Consider the following 24,425-nt stretch of genomic DNA (forward strand, 5'->3'; position numbering starts at 1 on the left):
ACTCTAGGCTGTAAGTATATTATATTATATAAGTAACTAGATATATACTAATATATATTATATAGTTGGTAAGTATTCCTAGCTATATTTCTAACCGGATATATACTCATATATAGTATAATTTAGTTCGTAAGTATTCTTTTAATTACCTAGAATAAGTACTAGTAGTATACTAAGTACATGGTAATTTTAGGGTGTAAGTACTAAGTACTATACTATTATTATCATATTATAAGATATATACTAATATAAAATTATAGTGTGTAAGTATTTTACTTGTTATTATATTATAAGTTATAATAATATACTAATATATATGGTAATACTAGGCTGTAAGTATTTCTCTTAAATTATCTAGTATATAATACTAGAAGCTATACGCTAATATTTAATATTACTAGTCTGTAAGTATTTCTTTTATAATACTAAGTATATAATACTAGTAGCTATACGCTAATATTTAATATTACTAGCCTGTAAGTATCTCTCTTAAAATATCTAGTATATAATACTTGTAATTATACGCTAAAACATGATATTACCAGATTGTAAGTATATTTTTATATATAACCTTTCTTTTATATTTTATCTGTTACTAATATTTTATTATATAAGACTGTATTGGTAAGCTTTTACTTTTATAAAAAACGTAAAATAATTACTATTATACTAATAGTAGTATTAATAATAGGGAGTAAGTATTATTTTTACCTTTAATATCATAATTAAGTATTATACTAATATGTCTAATAATATTAGTGCTTCGTAAGTATACCTTTATATTATAAGTATATTAATATTAATTACTATATTAATAAACTACTACTCTAGTTCGTAAGTATTTTCCCAATCTTGCTAGCTTACCAATAGCTAGTAGTATACTAACCTGCGTTGCGCTTCTAGTAACTCCATACTTCCCCATGCTCTATATAGTGTATTACTATGTAAGCTGTGGCCGTTGTATGGAGTTCTCCTAGGGAGTTTAAGCTCGGCCGGCCATAAGCGGGTTTCTGTCGTTATCGGGCCTTAGGGAATAGTATGGATTGGATTCGAGCTAGATAGGACGTTTGCTCCAGTCGGCATCGTATTCGGCTACACGAGATCTAGGAGCACCGGTTCAGGATCCAGCATTTTTTTGTAAAGTAATAATCACACCTTATTATACTCTCTGCAAGTTTAGTACAAAGCCCGAAAAACTCTGCCTCTCTGCTGCTTGTGTTACTCTTCAGCCCTCCAGTGTTAAACTACTCGCGCTATGTCCATGAAGGTGGTCCTTGGTAAATGTGATAAGGGCTAACAGCTTGGAGTAACATGACTTAATTCATGCAATTGCAGTCTTTAGAAATAAGGGTCCTTGGTTTTCCCTAAGAACTACTCAACTGAAAAAGTCTATTTATACAAGTAGTCGATAATGGTCATCTGTCCTAGGTCCCGTCATCGTATCCCTAGTGTAATCGTGACAGTAAAACATTTTAAATTTTCTTGGGAATAGCTGCTTTGGCTAGCACTACCTTGCCTCAACCAAAGCATCCTTGTCGACCCGAACTAGTTATGTGAGGCTGCAGTATAATGAATAACGCGGACTAAGGTGTGTTTCTTTTATTATCAGTCTGGTGCAAGCCTTCTTTACAAGAAGCAATTACAAGACGGACGGAATAGCTATAGGTTGAATATTTTACATTTCGGGTGCAAAACATTCTCACCATGCGAGTTTTCGTATTGAAGTTGTGCTTCGATGCCGTCCTGCCCTGGCACATAGTCCCATGTCACACGGTTACATGAAGCTGAGGTCAAGGTTGCCAAGTTGTCGGGTAAGCGAGGATGGAGAAGTAAATGCCATGTGAATCAGCTAAAATACTCTGCCTCTCGGTAGGGGAATAAGAATTCGTCACATAACAGCCACAGTTAAAGAGGCTTAACGCACCTCGTCCTTGTTCCGGCAACTCACGCCCTTGAACTATTGACGTCGGCAAAGTCAGGAACACCCGCGCAACACGATAAAGGGGTCAAGAAAATAAGCAGCTTTATCCGAGTTTCTCTTTAAAACTGTCGTTTGTTACTCTGGGAGTAGATGCAGTTCGGCTCAAAGGAGATTGTGAGAGCGTTGTTTATATCCTTAATGGAACCTGTTTGACCAAGCGTTGAGAACGCTAATAGAATCCATGTTTCTGTCCGCCGCTTATACCGAAATGATGTCCTCTGAGAGATTCTATTAGAAATTTCGTGCGGTGCTTGCTATCGTCCCATCATGCCTCGATAATAGCAACGTGTCGATTTACGGAGGAGAGCGTCATCCGAGACAAGACTGTGAGACGAGCATGGCACTGAAACTTACCTGTCCTCAAGTCACGTCATGGGCTGTGTCTTGTCACACGACATACTAATGCAAGAGTACATTATGCTGCTGTGTCCTTTTCATGGCATAACAGTTAGGTAGGGATGCGCTCCGAAAGGCTTAGCCTCTGGACATGTATGTGACGAATGGGAAAAGATGCTACACGTGTGCGCTTCAGGTATAACAGGTCCGTGACAGAGAACCCAGCAATAATGCCTAATACGGCTTGGAAAATCAACCAGACGTGTTACCCTTGACGGGTGCTCCGACTCATGTACGAAACAATGCGAGTCATATTAATATAAGGGGCACGGGGCTTATGCAGTCAGAGGCGTGTTTCGTACCAGTATATTAATTGCGTTACGGGAAAGAAGAGCCACAAGTTATCAAGGAGTCGGTTACCCGTTTACATAGTTTATGCCACGCTCAGGGGCCGATTGTGAGGCTTTTATTTGGTGGCGTTATGGCATCGGCGTTGGCCGGGTGCCCTGTAACAGCCTAGGTCATAACAAGTTACATATGAAGTTTATATTTAAATATAATACTAGTTATACTAAATATATAAGTAATGTATATTATAATACGAGTAATTCGCACTTTCTTAGAGAGCAAGTATAAGTTCCTAAAAAAACTATATAAGAATCAAATACCCTTGAGATTTTTTTTTTATCAGAAAATTCAAACACAACTTTTTTTGAACTCTCCATATTATCATCGAGTTCAATATGCAGCTTCTCTCTGCACTTCTTACCATGTCGCTTAGCGGCTTTGTTCTGGCTGCCCCGATTGTAAGTTTTTATTTTACATACATGTAACTGAAAAATTACTAATAGTAACCAACTTTCAGCGGAGTACCGGAGTTCCTGGTAATGACCGCAATAACAGAACTCCTCCCACAAACGGGCCTGATGGAGTCATTCCCGGCAGCAACGGCAAAAAAGTTATTCCCATTACTCCGGATACAATCATTTTCCCCGTAGATGATTTCAAAGTATAACTGTGGAGAGGGCTTATCCGTGGGATTTATAAGAAGGCTAGGTTCGATCCCGAACGGCGCTATTGGTACGTTATCTTGGCGTGGCATATCTAGTTGCCGGATTATATTGCGTGCGGCAGCAACTCATGGACTGGGCTCTGTACTTTACCAATATTATACATCAAAAAATGATGCAGCTGGACTCATACCCACCGCGACCTCGTGTGTGCAGCATCGCGACCTTGTAATTGATGTCAAAGCCGGCCAGAACTCGCGGCAGGCGGCCCCTGGAGGGTGCAAGGTGAACATTGAATCGAGTTATCCTCGCCCGCTTTGCCTACCCCTAGGAAAACTCGTTCGTTGGCATTATAATCTTGTGATTTAAGGCTGCAAGTATCTCTGTTACTACGGATAAGCACATCCGGCAGCGTTCCCGATCGGACAATATTGAAGGCACCCGCACCGCCATTCTCCTATCCCACGGTACGTCGGAGCCAAGAAGACGCTGGAAATACTTCTTGTCGAGCCTCACACTACTCCATAGAAGAAACAGGGAATTTTACGGCCCCCTCGCCGTTTTTGGGCTGTTATATCCAGAGTGAATACAGCAGCTTACTTGCAGGCCCAAAAGACGAGGAGCAAAGTCATGTCGTCGAGGGCCTTGAATGGAAAGGTTACTCGTGCTATTTTTGGTTCACAATGACTTATTTATTCATTTCCATGGCCCTTGTCACTTCAGAAGCTCCTGGCGTACACTAATATGCTGGTAGGCTTTGGCCCAATTCCAGTCACCGCAGCTAATCTTGATGCAGACGGCCAGGCTGTTTCTTTCTTTGCGCGTGAAGTCGATTATTCCTCTTCAAACCCAAAACATTATGCAGCCTCTAACAGGGCGCAGATGGCCTTGCGACGCCACGCAGCGACAGCATACCACAGTGGCGATCGGCCTTGGGAATCTTGCCGCTTCGCATCCACCCTCGGATCTGCCAGGAGTAACTTCAAACATCCAGGGTACCAAGCACCGGCCGCATGAGACACAGCTGTCCGTCCATCGTTGTCCACAGCATTGACATTAATCCCCGGGGATTCAAGAAGCATATTTATAGTTTCTTCTTGGTCATGCATGCCCGCCAACATAAGGGGTGTCTTCCCTTCTCCATCCGCTTGGTTGACATCTGTACCCTTTTCAAGAAGCATTTGTATCGTCTCTATGTGCCCATTGGCAGCGGCTTGAGAGATGAGACTCTGATCACCAGTCTCCGACGCCTTCTTCTTGCTGAGGAGCTCTTCAACCAGTACAGTCCTCCCAGCGGAAGCTGCACTAGACAGAATAGACGCATGAGGCACTTCAATCTCGGTTTTTGCCAAAGCCGTGATGACGGCTCTCACCGTCTCATCGGACCCGTGCTCCATGGCATGCTCAACCAACTCCAAGGGAGAGTATATGTCCTTTGCCAAGTGAGTGGGAATGAGCTGCGAGATGACCTGCGGCTTGTCAAGCTCAACAGCCTCTTTGAGAAGCCTTTCGATTGACGTGACGGTTGGGACTTGATCCAAGTCCCCTGTGATGAGCATATAGGCAATGGCCCATTTCCGTTCCTCGCGCCTGTGCCAGTCGAAGCAGGGCCCATCCAGCTCGGAGAACTCGCGTACTGCCCAGTCCAGCGGTGTCCGTCCAGCTGCACATTTGGACATCTTGTCAACCCGCCGTGTTTCGAGGAGCACACGCACGACATCGTCGTAGGCCCGTTCAGCTGCAAGAGATAGAGGGGTTCTTTTATTTTTATCCATGTGTTCGACGTCGACTCCTAGGGCAATGAGCCGAGAGCATACAGCGGCGGAACCCGAACCTGCAGCCCACGAGATGGGAGTCCGGCCATTCTTGTCCACAACGTCGGCAACAGAAGCGTCGGCGGCGCTCAACAGCTCAAACGTCGGTGCCGACGAGGTCGAATGAATGCAGGCGTATGACAACGGTGTCCGTCCATTGTCAGCGGCCAAAGTCACTTTGATCCCGGGTCTCTCCAGTAGTAGTTGTATTGTCTGGTCCGAGCCGCCGCCTGCGGCATATGAAAGTGGCGTGCGCCCAAATTCGTCGGCACGGTTGACGTCCACGGCAGTGTTCTGCAGAAGCAACTTGACAATGGCGACCCGGTCCAGCTCCGCAGCGTACGAGAGCGGTGTTCGGCCGGATTTGTCTGGCTCGTCAACGGGAACCCCCATTTTCACGAGAAGTGGGAAAATTTCACCGTTATCCGCCATGGCTGCGTGGTGGATGAGATTCCGACCCTGCCTGTCCACGTGTAGCGCGTGTGTTGTGGCCATGAGCGTTCGTGTCACTGATGGCATATTGGACTTGACCGACCACAGTAAAGGGGACATGCCCATGATATCCAGGGCAGTACCATCTATCCCACTCTGTCTTGCCAATGTATGTGCGGTATGAACATCTTTACTCTGTATAGCTGATAAGAGCGCGTCTTGTTTACCACTGTCAATGGCTCTCGGGACGGGCTCATCATGCTGGCGAACTGCCTCCTCGTTCTTTGTCCCCTGCGTCATGCTTGATTTTACCAGCGCATTGCAAGAATCAGCAGGCGTTTGCGTATCCATATCCGCGTCATCGTCACCAGCGGGGGCGGAAGATGTCTCGGACTGCGCTTCATCTCGTTCTTCGCTCAAACCTGCCTGCCGTAGCATCTCGGCAATGGTTTCATGTCCTCCCTTGATCGCATATGCGAGTGCATTCTTTCCTGTATCATCCTCACTTTCCAGATGATGATCCTGCCTCGCCAGCAAGATTCGGACTATGGATTCGTAGCCTTTTGCAGCGGCAAACATCAACGCCGTTCGCCCATACATGTCCTCGGCCAAGTCTGCGGTAAAGCCGGCTTGCAGAAGCATATCCAAGATTTCACCGTTACCACTCTTGGCCGCGAGCAGAACTGGTTGTGGGTCGTCTTCCCATGCTGATTCATAGAACATGTCCATGCCATGCTGCACTAGGGTCTTGACGGCGGCCTCATCCCCCCGGCGGACCGCGTGGTTCAATGGCAAGACGATGGAAGCGGTAGAAGCCATGGAGCAATCATCAGAGTCGTTGTCGGGACCATTTTCACTGTCTCCTTCATCTGAACCCTCCTCCTGCTGCTCCTCGTCTTCCCCTTCTGACGACTCCTCAGGGGCCTCGGCCGTCACCAACTCGCAAGCTGCATCAATGTGTCCCTTCTCAGCGGCGTAGGATAGAGGAGTTCGACCAGAAGCATCCTCAATCTTCCACTCTGCTCCATACGCTATAAGCTCCTTGATCACACTGTCGTGGCCTTGGATGGCAGCCCAGAAAATAGGGGTCCTCCCCAAGGCATCGACAGCCTGATAGCTTGCAGCCTTATTCAAAAGCCCCGAGACGGCATCGATTTCACCGCGTTCGGCTGCGTATGAAAGCGGCGTCCGACGGTTGGCGTCTTCCAATTCCAGGACCGAAGAAATTCGGTCAGACATGGCAGTAGTCATATCCCGCCAAGTTGGGCAACGTTGCTCGAGAAAACAAATGGACTCGAGGAACAGTTGTTCAGGCCAGAGGCGGACAGAGCGGCCGTCACACGATAGCAGGCACCTTGGCTAGATGGCCAGAGATATAATTGAGACTGATGACAGCGGTGCTCGATCAAGCGACAAAAGAGAGAGGATTGAGTGGCCTTTTAAGGGGGCGACTAGCTCCACAGAGTCCACACATCCAGGCTCCCACCGGAGCCGCTGCCTGTTTAAGCGGACCGAATCTTTTCTGATTGGCCGACATGGAGTCTTAAACGACTCATGAGACGGGTTGACAGTTGACCTTTTATTGTTCACGGAATATGAGGGGGTATAATTGCTCAGTAAGAGAGCGCGTTCTTCTTCTTGACATTATTCATACACAGGCTGGTATTTTTGCTAAGCAATGTCTCGTACTAGAGAATAAATGCCATGGGCTGGAATTGACTTGTGAACAAGTGGATTCGATGGACAAGTTGTCGGACTCGGCCGAGTGTTGAAACGCGTAAGAAGCAAGATAACAAGTAAAATACAAATGGCACAAATATGGGTTTGTTAATTGATTAATGAATAATCTGTCTCTTTTTCTGCTTAATGTGCCTTTGGTAACGTGGCTACTGTCGATCTACTGACCCAGGTCCGGTAATGACAACGTCGGTGGTAGAAAATAAACTCACATAAGCTAGATTGGAGAACTAGAATTAAACCAACTGCCAAGCGAGCTTAAACCCGTCATATGCCTATTATAAAGCTACCAAGACCAGTAAGTGAACCTGCAGTACTATTCTCGTTCGTAGCTAATACACACTTATACTTGAGCAGTCTATTCATTCCTTACTACACAAAGCGCCAAAAGCAGCGACATTTCCCGCCCGATTAAAGGTGAGCATCGCGCTTCCTGGATCTTGTCTGTATTTCACTGCCTGGTATACCGAGCCACAACACCAATGTCTAAAAGGACGCACAGCCTCCACCGGCGCGGTCCATGTTTTACGCCGCAAACTTTCCTTTCAGTCTTGGAAACAACTTCTCCGCAGCCCCGTGATATATCTCTTTCCTCGCATCATCGTCCATGGGGAATTCGTCAATAAACTTGGTGAACTTCTGACTAAATGGGGCCGTGGCATGTGGAAAATCACTGCCAAAGAGAAGATGGCTTTTCTTGGCGAATCCCAGAATCAGGGGGAGCATTTCATTGCTTCCCGAGAGTGCAAGGTCAGAGTAGAAGCTTTTTGCCTGGCTAACAATGTCCTCGGCGCTCATCACGCCACCGAATTCGGGGAGCTCTATCATGCAAGCCCGCGTGACCAACGCCGCCAGGGTACCACCGCCATGAGACAGTATGATCTTGACATTGGGAAACTGCTGCGGGCGTCGTTTGAGGATCAGGTCCATGGCTGTGCGTCCCGTCTCGTGGGGCCAATCAAAGGCAGGCATCGGCAGTCTCTCGTCCCAGTACACCGAGTCCTTGTGGTTGATGGGGTGGACGAAGACGACTGCGTTGCGGCGATTGAGTTCCTCCCATACGGGGACATACTCTGGGTGGCCCAAGTATCCGCCCGGGGTGGCATAACTGGTAAACAAGGTGACACCGTCTGCGTGTAGGGTGTCGAAAGCATAGCGAATCTCGCGCAGCACAAGATCAGTATGCTCGAGAGAGGGGAGCGTCGCAAAGAATCCATTGGAAGGGTTTTGGTCACGAAGCGAGGCGCTGTACTCGTTCATGGCCCGCGCGACTTTGGCGCTCTCCTCTGGGTCGGAGATGAAGGTGACACCTGGCGTGCTGACGGAGAAGATTGCCGAATGCACATTCACGGACTTGTTGAAGGCCTCGTCGCTGGAAACGCTCCAGTCGGGGACTTTCATGCCCTTCAGCCCTTCATCCACGCCTATAGATACAAATATTAGCCAAGTCGTTTGATATGCGGGTGCCAGCAGAGAACGAACCGCGAAGCTGAGGAGGCATAATGTGGTGGTGGACATTGACTTTGGGGATGGCAGACATGTTGAAGTAGAAACGGTGAGGTTGGACGTGTTTGGGTCGCTAGAGACTCGGTCAATTGATTGATCTGGCTCTGGGCTTTTGTGGGAGAAGTCCTTGACAATGACATGCTGGGAAGGCGGTTTATATACATGGTAGATGCGCTGGTTGACCTTGCGGTTTGCAGTTCCGGCCGAGGCGTCGTCTCACTTCACCAGCACTTGAACAAACGGGGAACAGCCCGATCGGCAGTTGGGACTTGGGATGTTTCGGGGAACGTTCCGATCTCCCATTGAACCAATCAACTGCCGGACTCGCCGGGGTCCATCCGTGACGTCACTGACAGACAAGCCGCCGCGAAACGTCCCGGCCACAACGGAAGCGCTCCAGATACAAGCAGCGACGCCGCGTAATTTTCCGAGTCGCAGGTGTATGCCAGGGCATCGATGGGAGCTCTTTACTTTCCTCGCAGTCTGCGGGATGGCGCCGGACAATGAGCATGGCCACCAGCCGTCCAAGCGCCGCAAGGTTCGCGAATCATGCAAGATATGCCGAGCCAAGAAGACGCGGTGCGATGGCCAGCGTCCGGTCTGTTCCCCGTGCGTGGCAAAGGGTGCTGCGTGTGAATACGACGACATGACCGTCCCCGCGTCTTCCAACACATTGGCGGATATCGAGGCCCGCTTGCAACATCTAGAGCGTCAATCTACAGCCCCCTGGCAAAGTCCACGCAACGCGGCAGAAGACCAAGGCCGAGACAATGACTCGACATTTGCAGACAATCCAACGACACAGTTTCTTTCCGACATGACGCAAGTTGCCAGCCTCCAATCCTCCGCATCTTTGGATCATGCGTCAATCCGGCGCAGGAGCGGCGCCTGGCTTGTCGAGACGGACACATCGTCCATGGTGGTCCCGAGAAGAGCTACCGCAGACGAACTGATTGACTGTTATGAGCGATTTGTATACCCCCTTTTCCCTATTCTACATTTGCCGAGTTTTAGAGCAAGCTACATGTGCCTTTGGGAACCAGAGAGGCCGGGCCCGTGGGAGACTTTGGCCATGGAAGCGACCTTTTATGCGACGCTCAATATCGTCTTTGCTTTGGGTTGCATCAACAACTCCAACGTCGAGCCGCATCTGAAATTGCGGACTGCTGAAAGCTTCTACCGCCGAGCTCGAACTCTGCTGCCTCTCGACGCCCTCGACAGCCCAAGCTTGGAAGTAGTGCAATACCTTCTTCTCACCACACACTACCTGAGCTTCACCAAGTATTCACATCGATGCGGCAATACACTGGCAGTGGCGATCCGGGTTTCCCAAACTCTGGGTCTGCATGTTGATAAGGAATCCTCGTCCAAGAGTCAACTGCGGCGAGAGATGAGTAGGCGGGTATGGCATCTCTGCATTACCATGGAAAGGTTTGTAACTATTCCGCCATTGACGCGGCCTTTGTAACCAATACCGTCCAAAACCGCCGTACTAAACAAACATAGGTTACTGTCAAGTCTGTTTGGATGGAGGGCCCTAACTCAACTCCACGGCAAAGTCCCTCTTCCCAGTGCCATTGATGATGAGTATCTCTTAGAAGACGGAGACGGCGTCCAGCCCCCGGCGAGACCTTCGCTTCTCGACTCCTTCATCGCAACGATCAAGATATTCGACGTATTTCACCGTGCTCCAGACATCAATGACGGCTATTTTGCCCGTGCGCTCTGTTTACCCGAACTTGCCCAAGTCTTGCAGCTGAACCAGGAGCTGGACCGAATCGACGCCAACCTGCCAGCTCACCTGCGATCCGACAACCACGAGAAGCCAAGCACACGGCGTGGCCGGGCACTAAGCCTGCAGGCAGTCGCGGTCAAAATCAGGTAGACACCAACTCTGGCCCCGTGGCGAAGTCAGCATCTGACACGCGCACAGAATCCTGCACACGCGCCTCGTGCTCCTCCGGCCCAATATGCTGGCCACGGCTCGGCGAACAATCCTCGCGCCGGCGTTCGATGCGCCTCCGTCGCGTGCAGAAGCCACCTTGGGGATTGAGGTGTCCACCATTTGCGTCCAGGCGGCGCTGTCGGCGATCGACTTGCTTCATGAGAATCTGCAGTCGTGCTGCCGCATTTTCAGCTCGACCGCGGTATACGTGACGCTGTCTGCGGCAACGGTGATTATCGCTTCCACGCTGGTGCCAGAGCTGGGGGTCGGTCTGGAGGATGGTGCCGGGCCTCATGGGCAGGCCGTGGCGAATGCCTTCCAGGTGCTGGACGAGCATCGGTGGCAGATAGAAGGGGCGCCCAGGGCCAGGGGCCAACTGGGGAGATTCCTGGAAACGGTGAATAAGGAGAAGAGGCGCCAGAGTGGAGGTACGCTACGTCCTGTCGTGGTCCGTTTCCGAACCCTCTCGTGTCTAAACAGATTCTGATGGCCTTGATATGTCTAGTGGATCACGACTTGAGTGCCATTCTTGGTCCGAATGCCGCGGATGTGGAATTTGGGACAGAGGGTACCTTTGATGAAGTCGACTTTAGCAATCCTCTCTGGAACTTCCAGCTTTGGGATCTGGTTTAGGCTTATCATCTAGCGGCTCTTGTTTGTGCATGGCTTTCAAGCAAGACAGTGCCAGATGGTGCCATGTTGTTCTCTGCGTTAACACCAATGCATCAGTCCTTATCTACTAATTGCCTAGGATGCAGGAGAATGACGTCAGTACGACAAGGTGTGCCCTGTGCACAACAGCCTGGCTACAGAGGTCGAGTTCGAAGTGGTTGCTTGGCTTGTGCCCCGGAGAGGTGAAATTTGACGAACAGCGACGGTGCTGCAATAACTGTGTGAAGCTAAAGAGGGCATACGTTTACGATCCTTGGCAAAATCAACGCCGCCACGTCGAACTTCTGAACAGAGGGATTGTGTCGTAGCAAAGCCTGTTCGTGCGCCGGGAATGAAGATGACAAAGGAGACAGACCGGGCCTCACTCACACCTCTGAATTCACCTCTGACGACCCAGATGATGGTATCAGAGAGCTGCCTCACATTGACTCGGCCGCGCCTCCAGATTCTACACACCTCCCGTCTAATGTATCCGAATGAGTCAATCGTCAGCGTTACTGTTCGCCTCAAGGAGACGCGGTGGCATCGAGACAAGATATGCATGTGCCTTGGACCCGAATTACTTTCGTACGAGGTCATGAAGGAGATCTGACTTGGGATGGCAGTTGACAGTATTGCAAGGAGGTAGGGCATCGTTCAAGGTAACCACACATGTAACCGAAACGGAAACAGCATGAGAGTCAGCTTACTGTCGATTTAGCAGCTCTTGGGCCAAGCATAGACTATAAGGAGGTTACCGCGCCAGGATTATAGCAGACAGCCTCTGTAATGAAGTTCATATTGTGTCTCGATGAGATCAAGTTCCGTCATGGCCAAGTTATTCGGTCATGTTGCTTTAGATCATTTCCATTTCCTGCAGCCCTTTTTAAATGCCAAATCTTCTTCTCGTTCGAGCTGTATAATCGCTCTTTCGGCTATCCGGATTTCCAATAAGTAGACACGACAGCTAGCAATTATGTCAAGTTTGCGTGTTCCATTGAAAAGAGATATTGCTATGCGGCAGTATAGTTTGTAACAAGTATAGCCATGTACCAATAACGCCACATTTTGTTAACATTTCGAGCCAGCGTTGGAAGAGATGAGGATGGTAATTGTGCGCTGGACAGGAGAACAGCTAAGCATGGCAAAGCTTATGGCTGAGGGTGTACAAGGTCTACAGAAGATTCATGCTGCCGTGCAACCCCATGAGCTGTCGCACTGCAAGCTGCGCATGTGTCTGGTGGCTGAGTTCTGGTGTAAATGATGGCGGAGTCCAAAGCAAAGTATGATTGATGGGGGCAACTTCTGAAGAGCCCTTCAAAGGCCGTATAGCGGAACTCTGTGAAGATGTAAATCGTGATATTCAAATTCCCTTGGAGATGCGCAAGGCAGGGGGGAATAGCGCCGGCCGCCTTTTCGTATATGACAAGGGCTTAGAAACGATTCAATTCAACAATAATAGAGTAGGGTGTCTAAGGTCCCTGGCTTTTCAAGAAGAAGGAAGGGGACCATAACTATTATATATACATAAAGGGAACGGCTATACCTAGGGGTCTTAGCTGGGTACGTGTTTAATTTGCGTAATCAACAAGTCCTTTCCGAGTGAAGCCAGAGCTCGCTGCAACCCATGTTTCTTGGTCGCGTAGAGAGTAAGAAATAAACTGTCATTGTTACAGGAGAAGGCTCAACAAGATCGCGAGCCCAATAAAGGGGCACACCGATCAAGGACTTGTTGGTTACATAGCTGGAACACGTGCCCGGGTGAGAGCCCCAGGCACGAGTGTTCATTTGATGCAAATATGGTGGTTATTAATCCCCTTGATCCTGCTGGAAAACTCCTTTGACACCCTACGATATTATTATTTAATCTAGCAATTTGCTTCAAGCCCTGGATCCGGCCCTTGTCACAGTCATCGGCAATACCACGATAATACGCAGTTCCAACCGCAATCGATCGCGAGTAACAGGCCAAGTCTCCCTAAGCTAGCTTTGAAACATCCAAGAAAGAGCCGCATCTACTAGGCGACGGGCAAATAAGGGTACCCGGGTCACCCAGCTGACGTGAAGACAGCCTTGGATGCACATAGTGATCTGGAGGGCACAACGTCCGCAGGATGCAGCGTTTTGGCGAAGAGATCCTATTAGATGTCAAAAGAAGGCAAGAAGCGCTAGAGTTGAAAGTGTGTTGGTAACAACTAATAATATTTGAAATGCACATCGTTTCTTACACTGTTCCTGGGTTCTTGGAAGCTCAAACTATAATTCTCAATAGATGACCTTGCCTTCACATACGACCATAGCCGTTAGCAAAGTTCAGGTTCCCGTCCGATCACCCACGACAAGCTAACGAGCGCCGGATTAGTAGTTGGGTCGGTGACGACCAGCGAATACCCGGTGTTGTATGTCTTTTTGCCCTTCTCGTCTCTTGAATACACATAAATATTAAGCTAGACCAAGAAAGGTCTCTGTCACGTACAACCACAGCTGTTACACGGTTTTGGCCCAATAACAATAAAACCGAACAAAGGAGCCTCACCGACAAAGGACATGGAGTTTACATAGATTGAACACATGACAGAAAGGATACAGTGTCCGTTTTAAAGGACAGAGAACCGAGAGTTGGTGTGGGAGGATTACCGTTTGCCGCCGTACTTTACGTCAAAACGTCTGGTTGCAAAACGGATGGTGCCGTGACCGGCGGAGCACAGCCCAACTGCTGGTTACAGCCACACCTCAGAGCACTCTACCTACAAGGTTAAAGGCTTGTTTAGTCGGCCAATAGCACTTGCTTTTTATCAAAGATAAGTATTGGCGAATAATACGTGACGATACAAGTGTATAAGAATAATTGCGCGTAACTCGGATAAAGCGGTTATTTAGTCTGGCAGAAAAGCCGAAAAAAGCTGACTCGCTATCTGGGTCTTAAAGTGGGGCTGTTCCCTTGTTTTTTAGTTATAGCATAATATTAACGTGTCAAGAAAAGTAACATATTACTTGCATAAAAGTTATATTTTTAGTACTTTATCCTGCTATTATATTACTTTTATGCTTTTAGTTTTACTTATATTACTTAATACCTATTTAACAGAAACCGACTATTATGCTAATACAACTTGCATTGACTTTAATACACGCATGTAATCAATGCTAATGCGCAGCGTTTTCTGTTAACAAGTTATAATACTAGTTTATATTATAACTAAAGCTATGCTAGCTTTGCTACTTATATTAGGATACGCTTGCATACTATCTGCTTATCTTTATAGCAGCTGTGCTATAAGGGTTACCATGCGCGGATTTAGCACCACAAGACAGCTGAACGCTTATAAATTTATGCGTAAGTATATGCCTTAAAATAAAAACTGCCTTATTTTACTTTGAGCTTTACAGAACTACTACTCGTGCCACGCCCCACCTAAAGGTGCATTATATCACGCTATTAATCTATTACTCGTAAAAATGTATTAAGAATAAAAAAAAATATAAAAGATGCCCTTTACCTCGCAAAATAGCAACCAATATCTTGACTACTCGCAATTCATCTCTACAACATTAACAGCCCATCTATCACCATGAAGCACTTTGCTGCCCTGATTCTGGCGTCTGCCCTGGCCATCCCGCTGGGTGCTGCTCGCCTCCCATCATTTACGCCAACATCAGAAAATCTTCCCAGCGTCGTCTACCGTGGCGACCTGATTCCTCCAGAACAGTATAAAAAAGACGGCGGAATCCCGCCCGAGTTCACGGGGAACATGACAGACAGCTCATACAGTTTGTGGTCGCACAATAAAGGTACCGATTTAAGCCCCGGCAGGGATTTCCAATCGGCTTACGCGGCAACCTCGACGATATTTTCAGTCGCTGTTGCTTTTGCCATCAAGGACAATCCAAACGAAGCAGGATGGATATATCGAATCCACGCCACGCCAAATATGATTGACTTGGACCACTCTGATTTCACGCCCTCATATCTAGAGCGCGAGTTTGCTGCCACGGGGGGAATACGCTGGGACCAGGTTGAGGCCTGGCTCGAGGTTCCCAAGAATGTGTCGACCAACAAGAGCGCCGACGGCGGCATCGGGCGAGAAGAGAAACAGAGGTGGAGGACGGCTGAGGGTTTTGAAAAGGAGTTCCCCGACTTGAAATGGGTCAACAACCCAGACTACAACTCAGTATACGACCAATATCGCGCTAGTCAAGGACAGCCTCAACTTGCTGGCGCGCCGGAGAGACGACTAGGGCCACTTGCAAGCGAATTCGCAAAGGAGAACAAGACATTGAAGCAGCATGCCATTGAGTTTATGGACAAGGTTGGCGCGCCTGTGGGCTGGAAGGGAACCCTTCCACTTGACCTCAAGGCTCCTGTACGCTGTCGAGCGTAACTGCTACGGCTTCACGATGTGCCGGCAGAGTTCGTATCAAGGATATTATAAAGGGTATAGACGCCAAATTAAGGCGACGTGTTGAGATGACGTTGCTGGTTTATGCAATAGCTATATTCTGACAATATTTGAAACAAAAAAGACCGCTATCAACCTTGTTTCTTAATAGGTTCCTGTCAGAGAGACTGGAGTCTAAAAAAAACACATATAACGCCGGGTATTCGTTGGTCATTACCGACCCAACTACTAATCCGGTGCTCGCTAGGTTATCGTACGAGATCAGACGGGCTCTGGCTCGTGCTGTAGGTTATATATTGACCCTTCGCACCGTCACCAGACTCAGCACTGATCCTTGCGACAGATTGGTCGTTGAATTGCCGCCATCGATGTGTCTGTTGTCGAACGTGCCGGAAAAAGCGCAACTGCCGCCGCTGAAATGCTAGACAGGAACTCTGATAAAAACAACACCAGAGACAGTGGTGGCAAACGAAAAGCCCAGGCCAGCGCCTAGGCGACAGCAGGCAGAATTACCGTAAGATCTATTTCGTAGTCCTTCTTCTGATGGAACATACTGAGGCTACTACGTGCGCAGAAGAGGAAAAAGCAAACCAAAAAGGATCCTCCCATGAGATGACTACATGGACCAACCAGATCTTACACCTTCCGGGGACCGCTGGCTCTGGCAAACAAAAGATGTGTCAGGGATTGGTAATTGGGGCCCTTAGTACATACATGGAGCAGGGGCCGACCCGGGTCACAGACATGCAGCGAGCACAATAATAAGTGACACCAGATCCATTGACAGTTCCTCAGCTGGGCCTCATCTGCTGGCGATGTCTTGGCTCAGCAGATGCAGAGACGGCGATCGTTGCCTGGTCGGGACAAGTGTTTAATAAGTTCTGTCTGTGAAGAGTCAAGTCGCGGTTTGCACGACCAGCCGTCCCGCGAGGCACGAGCTGTCAGACGAGCTACATGTCTGATATCTGTCAGCCTTTCGCCGATCTTCTTGCGTCTTGTACGCCGCGGCAAGCGCGTATCCATGCATCCGGCTTTTATCGGCATCAGACGTACCAAGATAGCGGCCGCCTGCCATGACCAATACAGAGTCTGAAGCCCGCGAGAAACACGCAAAGTGACACATGTATATATAGACGGATAGTTGGCGGTAGCCTCGTTGCCTCTCCAAGCTCGAGCAGTTTCATGTCCTCAAGCAGATACCCCACGGGCACTGAACATCGGAAGTCTTCTTTCGTAGCCCAATGTCCAGCCAAGAGGTCAAAATGCCTGGACAACTTCCCCCCTACAGGCCCAGCCTGTTCGACCGCGTTCTAACCAAGGCCTTTGGCATGATTAACAAGATTGTGCCGTGGTACAAGTTCCCGGGCATCATCGGGGCCATCAACCTCGAGGCAATCAGGACGACTTTGCGCCGCAACAACCTCCACGACGGCTACCCACCCGGACACGCTGTGGTCAGCATGGCCGAGCCAGAGCCCATGGATGAGCGCTTCCTCCACGCGCGAAACTCGGACGGAAAATACAACTCGCTTACGATGCCACGCATGGGTTGTGCGGGCATGAGGTTCGGACGCCAGTTTCCTCGTGAATACTGCCGCAAGCCAACAGAAGAAGAGCTCTGGAATCCGAATCCCCGCGTCATTAGTGAAAGGTTCATGAAGCGCCGGGAGGGTGGTTTCATCCCTGCCACGACGCTCAACCTCCTCGCCGCCGCCTGGATTCAGTTTCAAACGCACGATTGGATGGCTCATGAAAAGGTCCGTCGTGGCCAGTTGGTTGGGGAAAATGTGCGACATAGGCTAACAAACTTGGGGCCCAGGCTCACGACTCGTATAATATTCCTCTTCCAGAAGGAGACGGCTGGCCAGGTGGTCGGATGGAACTGCTCAAGACGCAGCCCGACGAGATCCTTGACGCCTCGGATATCGAAACGCCGGGATACAAGAACGTGAATACGGCCTGGTGGGATGGGTCCCAGATTTACGGCTCGAGCGAGGTCGAAACGGAGAGGCTACGCACCGCGCACGAGGACGGCAAGTTGAGGCAGATTTCCTACGACGCGGCCGGCGTCCCTCTGACTGGTTTCGTCGACAACTGGTGGTTTGGCCTACACATTCTTCACTCGCTCTTTGTCCTCGAGCACAACGCCATCTGCGACAGGCTCCGTCGGGCGTATCCAGATTGGAACGGGTACGTGGGCCATTTTCCCGTCTTTTGCTCGGCAGGATTTATTAACCGTCTGCTTGATGCAGCACCAAGATCTTCGATACTGCCCGGCTCGTCAACTGCGCACTCATGGCCAAGATCCATACGGTCGAATGGACGCCGGCGGTTCTCGGCCACCCGGCTCTGCAGATTGGCATGAATGCGAATTGGTGGGGGCTCGCCGGCGAAACCCTCACAAAGTTCGTCGGCCGGCTCTCCAAGACGAGCGAGATAATCAGCGGCATCCCGGGGTCTCCAACCGAGCTCTTTGGCGTTCCCTACTCCCTCACCGAGGAGTTTGTGTCCGTGTACAGGATGCACCCCTTGATTCCAGGCAAGTCGATCCTTTCGGCATATAACAAGAGGATACGTGTCTAATGCCACGGGCCCGAATAGACAGCATTGCCTTTTTCAACGGCGCCACGGGCGCGCACCATTCGACTGTGCCCATCAACGACCTCATCTTCCACCAGGCGCCGGCGCCCTTCAAGACGGGCCTCGACTTATCCGATGCCTTTTACTCGTTTGGCATCAATTATGCCGGCGCCATCACGAACAACAACTACCCCGATTTCCTGCGCAGCCTGCACACGCCCGACGGACAGGTCCGCGACCTGGGGACCGTCGACATCCTCCGGGACCGCGAGCGCGGCGTCCCGCGGTACAACCAGTTCCGCAGACTGCTGGGCATGTCGGCCCCCGAGACGTTTGAACAACTGACGGGCGGTAATAACGAGTTGGCGCAAGAACTGCGCGACGTCTACGGCGACATTGAGCTCGTGGATGCCCTCGTCGGGTCGCACAGTGAGCCGCTCATCAAGGGCTTCGGCTTTAGCGAGACGGCCTTTCGCGTTTTCATCCTAATGGCAAGCAATCGCCTCAAGAGCGATCGCTTCTTCGCCGGCTCGTGGAACGCGCAGACGTACACCGAGGAAGGGCTGCATTGGGTGCAGCATACCACCATGAAGGATATTTTGCGGAGACACTGTCCGGAGCTGGGCCCGGTCCTGGATCAGAGCGAAAACGTGTTTGCGCCGTGGGCCAAGCTGCCCAAGTCAAAGGCGTATGGGGGCATTGAGACAAATGCCTGAGACTGGGGGAATTGTTTTGTTCTGTTCCTCGTCAGAGTAAAAGTGATGCCAACGGATTATGTAGCGTTCAACGTTACTTGTCTGTGGTTTCAGTACCATCTCGAGCGCTAGGTTGATAGTTGGGTCGGTGACGACTAGTCAACACGTGTGTTGTATTCTTTTGCGCTTCTTGTCTTTAAATGCTATAAAGTAAAATAAAGCGATGCCTGACACATACGACCACAGCCGCCAGTAGAACTCACGATCCCGTCTGATCTCGTACGATAACCTGGCGAGCGCTGGATTAGTAGTTGGGTCGGTGACGACCAGCGAATACCTAGTGTTGTATGTGCCATTAATTTTGTGCCCCTCATCTTTTTGTCATGCAGCTCCATCTCGTTATCCGCATCTTCCAAGTTGGACCTGACAATCCAGCATCTTCTTCAACGCTATCGGCTTTTCAAATGCAAGTGATTGTTACTTTCCGTGGGTCTGTACCTCCGTGTAACAGAAATGATCCGCCTGAGAATGATGCACATCAACTCTGTTTCGATTCCAAAGAGGCGGTTATTGACCTTGCCAGGTGATTTTTCTTTAGTGGCAAAAGTATGCCATCACCTCCAGTTCTTTGCACATGGACGACTTCCCAGTCCACTGTACAAGGATGCTCAATAACAAATCAGTTAAATCCAACATTACAACATGTAACATATGGTTATTACGGAGAACACAAGATTAAATGGCATGTGCTGAATGAGTTGTCAAGTAAATATCAGAGTACTTGGTCGACCTGCCATCACAAAACGTGGAATGCTTCGACGTTGCAGAGAGCAAGGGTCATACAAGCGATGTGGCCAGGAATCCGGCAATCAAATTACTTGGCTTCATGATGGGCTTGACGAAACAGCGTTGGCTACAGATAAGACTGTCAAGGTGTCGTCAACACTGGCCGTTCAAGAGCCAGTTCGCAAGGCGTGGATGGCACATTGTATGAAGCAGTGGGTCTTCGAGAAGAGTAGTGAATCATACCTTGTCACAAAAGATGGCAAAAGACGTATTTCGGTTCAGGTACGATCGGTCACTAATGATGCATTCCGTTTTTTGCGTCTCGTCTCGATCCGCGCCATTTCTAGGCGTGAGGAAAGACCTAATCACAGCCTGAGGTCCGACGGAGCCCACCTTGGCTGTTAGAGATCCAACAGCCTCGTTGACGACATCGTTGGCATTCCCGCCTTGAGGCAACTCGCGCGGAACCACTTCAAGTTCCTGCTTGTCGAAATCATGACGGTGTCCAGTGGAATGCAGGAACGTGAGCGACGTTCTCGGGTTGAATTAGACTCGGGCCTGATGGAGTGAGGACATGTACGCTTACGCCGCCCGTGCCTGTTATGTACGTGCCTGAGTTGCCAAACTGTATGGTCCCGTCATAGAGAGGCTTATATTCAGTGAAGCGAGACACCTCGTTACAGACATGTGTATCTGCACAATTATCGAGCCGGAAATAGTCTTGATACTCGTCATTTGTGCTTGTGCTGAACGCGAACTTGAGTGTTGCAAATGCAGCTCTTGATTTACCCCAGCCTGCTTTGCGGAGACATGTGATGTGTCGTCTGCAGGCCTTTTAGGTTAATCTTGCATAGTACTAGACGGCCAGAATTGGGGCAAGTCTATGCTGCAAATTCGATAGCAGCTTCGAAAGCCTCGAAAGCTTCAAAAGCCTCAAAAGCTTCAAAAGCCCCCAAAGCTTCAAAAGCCTCCAAAGCTTCAAAAGCCTCCAAAGCTTCAAAAGCCTCCAAAGTTTCAAAAGCCCCGAAAGCTTTAAAGGCCCCGAAAGCTTTAAAAGCCTCGAAAGCCTTAAAAGCCTCGAATTCGATAGCAGCTTCAACGAGCCCAAATTTAATAGCAGCCTCGAAAGCCTCAAAGCCTCGAATCCAGCAGCCCCAAAAGCCTATGTCAAATTTGACCCGCCCGGCTCACCGCTTTGCTTACACTTACAATAAGTTAATTTTAAGTTACTACTAGAAACTAAAACCCTATTTATTAACTTACTTTTATACTTTATAGTACCTTTTTGGTTTATTTTAAATTCTAATATATTTAACTTATAATATAAGCTTTAGTTCATTCCAATTATAACAAGATATTACGTAGTATCTACTAATATATTTTCTTTTATATAATACCTTCATACTAAATTATTAAGCACTTATAAGTAAGAAACTAGAAAAGTATAAATATTTGCTTTATCTCCTAGAATTATAAATATTATTCTCTAAAGATCTTATATAACTAGTACTATTAATTCTAATTTATTATATAATTTTATATTTTTTGCGCTACCTTACAAATCTTGATCTATCTAGTCAAAAAAATGATCACAAACTTGCTTATTCTTGCAACTGCCGCTCTAGGCGCCGTCGTTCAATACAGCGACGCTCGATATAACGGAATTCAATACAACACCGCTCAATATATTGATGATCCAACAGTAGGCTATCTTACCCTTTTAAAGGATAGCGTTGGTCTCACATAACGCAGGCTTATATCTATCTCGATCATGGTTGTCATAAGCCGGAAGCAGGTATCGTTATCCAGACAACTTGTCGCTCGCTAAATTCAGATAAGAAGCTTATTAGCCGGTAAGCTAACAGAAACCCTTGTAAAGTAATTAACCCTTTTTATTTTATTTTACTAATAAAGGTAAATTCAGCATATATAATGGAATTCAGATTCCTGAGGGAGGGTATTGCGTGCTATATAGGTAGGTCCTTTGCCTCACGCTTGGTAGTGATATTATTAATACCGCCTAGTGATGAACTATGTAAGACGAAGATAGGCGACATGACCGAAACCGACTGTTCAGCTATACCGAAGCAAGCCCACTCTATAATATGCTCCTAGAAAGGCCAAGAAGAGTAATACATCTTAATATAAGGTGCGATTCTGGCCGGAACCGAAGGGAGTAGTCAAAAAACCTTGCGATTTACAAGTAGTAAGTGGTGGATCTTCTAGAAGGCCTTAGTACAGGTTTTTCTCCCCTTTTATTAGGGGTTTTCCCTGTGCTATTATGCAAATGCAAAGGTTTTATTTTCGTATTAGGGTATATATTTTTTAACTCAGAATAATATTATATAAATAATATTATATCCTTTAAAAAAGTAAAATAAATCTGGCTGTATAATATTTAGGGTTATAAATACTCTACTAAATCCACGCGTAAATCCACAAAAATTAATATAAAAGAAACTTGCGTCTTCTTATAACTTGTTATCTTAGCAGGTACAAGGCAAATAAATCCAATTAAAAGTAGGTAATCACTGTATAAGCCGAACTGTTTTGCTATAAAGGCCGTTTTAGTAGGGCTATATATAGCTAATATTTTAAGTTTAGTAGTAATGTATTCTAATAAGTAGCAGAAATATTTATATATATATATAAATATCTGCCATTTAATATTAGCCGCTGGCTTACATGTTTCGCCAAGACAAGACGCCTGCGAGGCTGAAAGCTTTCCTTACTCAATCTTCACAAGTCGCAGTATCGTCTATCAAGGAACGAGAATCCCAGATAAGCTGGCACTCATCCCATAATACCTTGTTCATACCGTCCCGTACAACTGCTTGTAGCGCGGTTTCTTTGGCATCTGATAAAGGTAGCGGTTGGGATTGACGGGGGCGGATGATGTGCTCTGACATGGCGCGATGGAGTGAACAGAGAGACAACCACGTCGCCTGTAGGAGGTGACTTGTTTGAATGACAGTCTGGTTCTTTAGGATCAATTGCTGGTTGACAGGGCGGCGTGGCTGGGAGATGCTGTCAAGTTTCTGCTGGCATATGGCCCGTGCCGCAGGCGTGAGCCAGCACAGACTGGCATCAATCCATCCATCGCTCCCAGCTTGCCCAACACCAACATTAAACCATCTCGTCTCTTGCCATGCCATCGGATATGGACAAGCTCAAGGAGTTCCTCCGAGTCAACAAGTCCATCAAATACATCCGCATCCAATGGATAGACTACTCTGGCGTGCTGCGCGCACGCTTCGTCCCCATCGCTCGCTGCCTGCGAATCGCCAACGGCAGCGAAACCATCCGTCTCGCCCAGAACAGCATCATCATACCCATCTCCACCGCCCCCAGAATCTTCTCCCTCAGCGACTACCACGAAACTTGGCTCTTGCGCCCCGATTGGTCCTCCCTACGTGTTTGTGGCTTTCAGACCGGCCACGCGGCCGCCATGAGCTTCGTCGACCAAAAGGATGCCGAGACCAGGCTCGACAAGTGTCCACGCATGCTGCTTGTCCAGGCTCTTGAACGGCTTGACAAGGAACGGGGTGTCAAGGTGCTAGTAGGCTTTGAGATTGAGTTTGTGCTCTTAGATGGAAATGGCTCAAATGACGTTATTAAGCCCCTAGATCGGCTGAATGGATACTCTAGAACAGCTGGATTGCGCGCCGAATCGTTGGCTCTAGTGGAAGAGATTATCGACGCTCTCGAGCAGTCTTCCATTAGCATTCACCACTTCCATGCAGAAGTCCAGGATCAGCTAGAGATTGCCCTTACCCCTGAACCCGCGTTACAAGCCGTTGATTCCCTTGTTTTAGCACAGGAAACTATTCGGGCGATATGCGTACGTCGGAATCTCAAGGCGACCATGACCCCGAAACCAACACTGCCTGGACCATCAAACAGCCTACATCTCCATCTCTCCCTCGTCGACATCGACGTGGAACGCGTGTCGGCAGATCATTTTATCGCCGGCGTCCTTGACCACGTGGGCTCGCTGTGTGCTTTTGGAATGGCAAATTACGATGGCTGCGCCCGTTCCATTGGCGATGCTGCGGGCGCATGGGTTGGATTTGGCACCGATAACCGTGACTTGCCGGTTCGCAAGATTTGCGACTGGCATTGGGAGTTCAGCATGATGAACGGCACTGCAAATCCCTATCTATTCGCCGCGGCTGTTTTGCTTGCTGCTTTGGATGGGCTTGCAAAGAAGACGGAGTTAGTTTGGAAGGATTGCAAGCTCTTCCCACATTTGATGAACGAGGAAATGCGGGTTGAATATGGAATCAATAACAGCATGCCAGTCACGTTTAAAGAGGCGCTGGATTGTTTAAAGGAGGATGCTGTTGTAAATGCTTGGATTGCAAAGGACTTGCTGGAGTGGTACATCTCCGTCAAGGAGAAAGAGGTGGAGGTTTTTAAGAAAATGACCGATGAGCAGAGACGGCTTCGATTCTTGGAGTACTTTTGAGGCATATCCCGAGATAGCAGTCATCGGATGGCGAGGAGGGACATACATTCGCGGCTGGAGTGTTTGCTGCTGCCCCTTCCCACG

General features: G+C 48.5%; 7 protein-coding genes and 2 non-coding genes across 9 annotated transcripts; 7 read left to right on the forward strand and 2 right to left on the reverse strand.

Annotated features, from left to right (window-relative positions):
• Positions 1-3,087: 3,087 nt before the first annotated feature.
• On the forward strand, positions 3,088-3,332 carry G6M90_00g108570 (uncharacterized protein; the record flags this gene model as incomplete). Its single annotated transcript, XM_014688503.1, has 2 exons — positions 3,088-3,123; positions 3,183-3,332. 2 exons carry the CDS (start codon positions 3,088-3,090, stop codon positions 3,330-3,332), a joined length of 186 nt encoding a protein of 61 aa, XP_014543989.1.
• Positions 3,333-4,184: 852 nt separating this feature from the next.
• On the reverse strand, positions 4,185-6,812 carry Ankrd28_2 (Serine/threonine-protein phosphatase 6 regulatory ankyrin repeat subunit A; the record flags this gene model as incomplete). Its single annotated transcript, XM_014688502.1, has 1 exon — positions 4,185-6,812. One exon carries the CDS (start codon positions 6,810-6,812, stop codon positions 4,185-4,187), a length of 2,628 nt encoding a protein of 875 aa, XP_014543988.1.
• A 1,023-nt stretch (positions 6,813-7,835) lies between these two features.
• On the reverse strand, positions 7,836-8,850 carry PATG (6-methylsalicylic acid decarboxylase; the record flags this gene model as incomplete). The annotated part of the gene is made up of 2 exons (XM_014688501.1): positions 7,836-8,734; positions 8,793-8,850. The coding sequence occupies 2 exons, from the start codon at positions 8,848-8,850 to the stop codon at positions 7,836-7,838; spliced, it is 957 nt and encodes a 318-aa protein (XP_014543987.1).
• Positions 8,851-9,306: 456 nt separating this feature from the next.
• Positions 9,307-11,394, forward strand: sor3_1 (Sorbicillinoid biosynthetic cluster transcription factor sor3; the record flags this gene model as incomplete). Its single annotated transcript, XM_014688500.1, has 4 exons — positions 9,307-10,247; positions 10,323-10,697; positions 10,750-11,189; positions 11,267-11,394. 4 exons carry the CDS (start codon positions 9,307-9,309, stop codon positions 11,392-11,394), a joined length of 1,884 nt encoding a protein of 627 aa, XP_014543986.1.
• A 2,308-nt stretch (positions 11,395-13,702) lies between these two features.
• G6M90_rRNA00000012 lies at positions 13,703-13,818 on the forward strand. Its single transcript, XR_010715683.1, has one exon. It is a non-coding gene; the product is annotated as a 5S ribosomal RNA (ribosomal RNA).
• A 1,166-nt stretch (positions 13,819-14,984) lies between these two features.
• Positions 14,985-15,794, forward strand: G6M90_00g108610 (uncharacterized protein; the record flags this gene model as incomplete). Its single annotated transcript, XM_014688499.1, has 1 exon — positions 14,985-15,794. The coding sequence occupies one exon, from the start codon at positions 14,985-14,987 to the stop codon at positions 15,792-15,794; it is 810 nt and encodes a 269-aa protein (XP_014543985.1).
• Positions 15,795-17,074: 1,280 nt separating this feature from the next.
• On the forward strand, positions 17,075-19,108 carry DOX2 (Alpha-dioxygenase 2; the record flags this gene model as incomplete). The annotated part of the gene is made up of 4 exons (XM_066131756.1): positions 17,075-17,569; positions 17,632-18,002; positions 18,065-18,351; positions 18,414-19,108. 4 exons carry the CDS (start codon positions 17,075-17,077, stop codon positions 19,106-19,108), a joined length of 1,848 nt encoding a protein of 615 aa, XP_065987846.1.
• Positions 19,109-19,323: 215 nt separating this feature from the next.
• On the forward strand, positions 19,324-19,439 carry G6M90_rRNA00000023. Its single transcript, XR_010715694.1, has one exon. It is a non-coding gene; the product is annotated as a 5S ribosomal RNA (ribosomal RNA).
• Positions 19,440-23,021: 3,582 nt separating this feature from the next.
• Positions 23,022-24,341, forward strand: fluG_1 (Protein fluG; the record flags this gene model as incomplete). Its single annotated transcript, XM_014688497.1, has 1 exon — positions 23,022-24,341. One exon carries the CDS (start codon positions 23,022-23,024, stop codon positions 24,339-24,341), a length of 1,320 nt encoding a protein of 439 aa, XP_014543983.1.
• Between the last annotated feature and the right edge of the window lie 84 nt (positions 24,342-24,425).

Source organism: Metarhizium brunneum, chromosome 7 (genome assembly GCF_013426205.1).
Source record: "Metarhizium brunneum chromosome 7, complete sequence".
NCBI classification, from domain to species: domain Eukaryota; kingdom Fungi; phylum Ascomycota; class Sordariomycetes; order Hypocreales; family Clavicipitaceae; genus Metarhizium; species Metarhizium brunneum.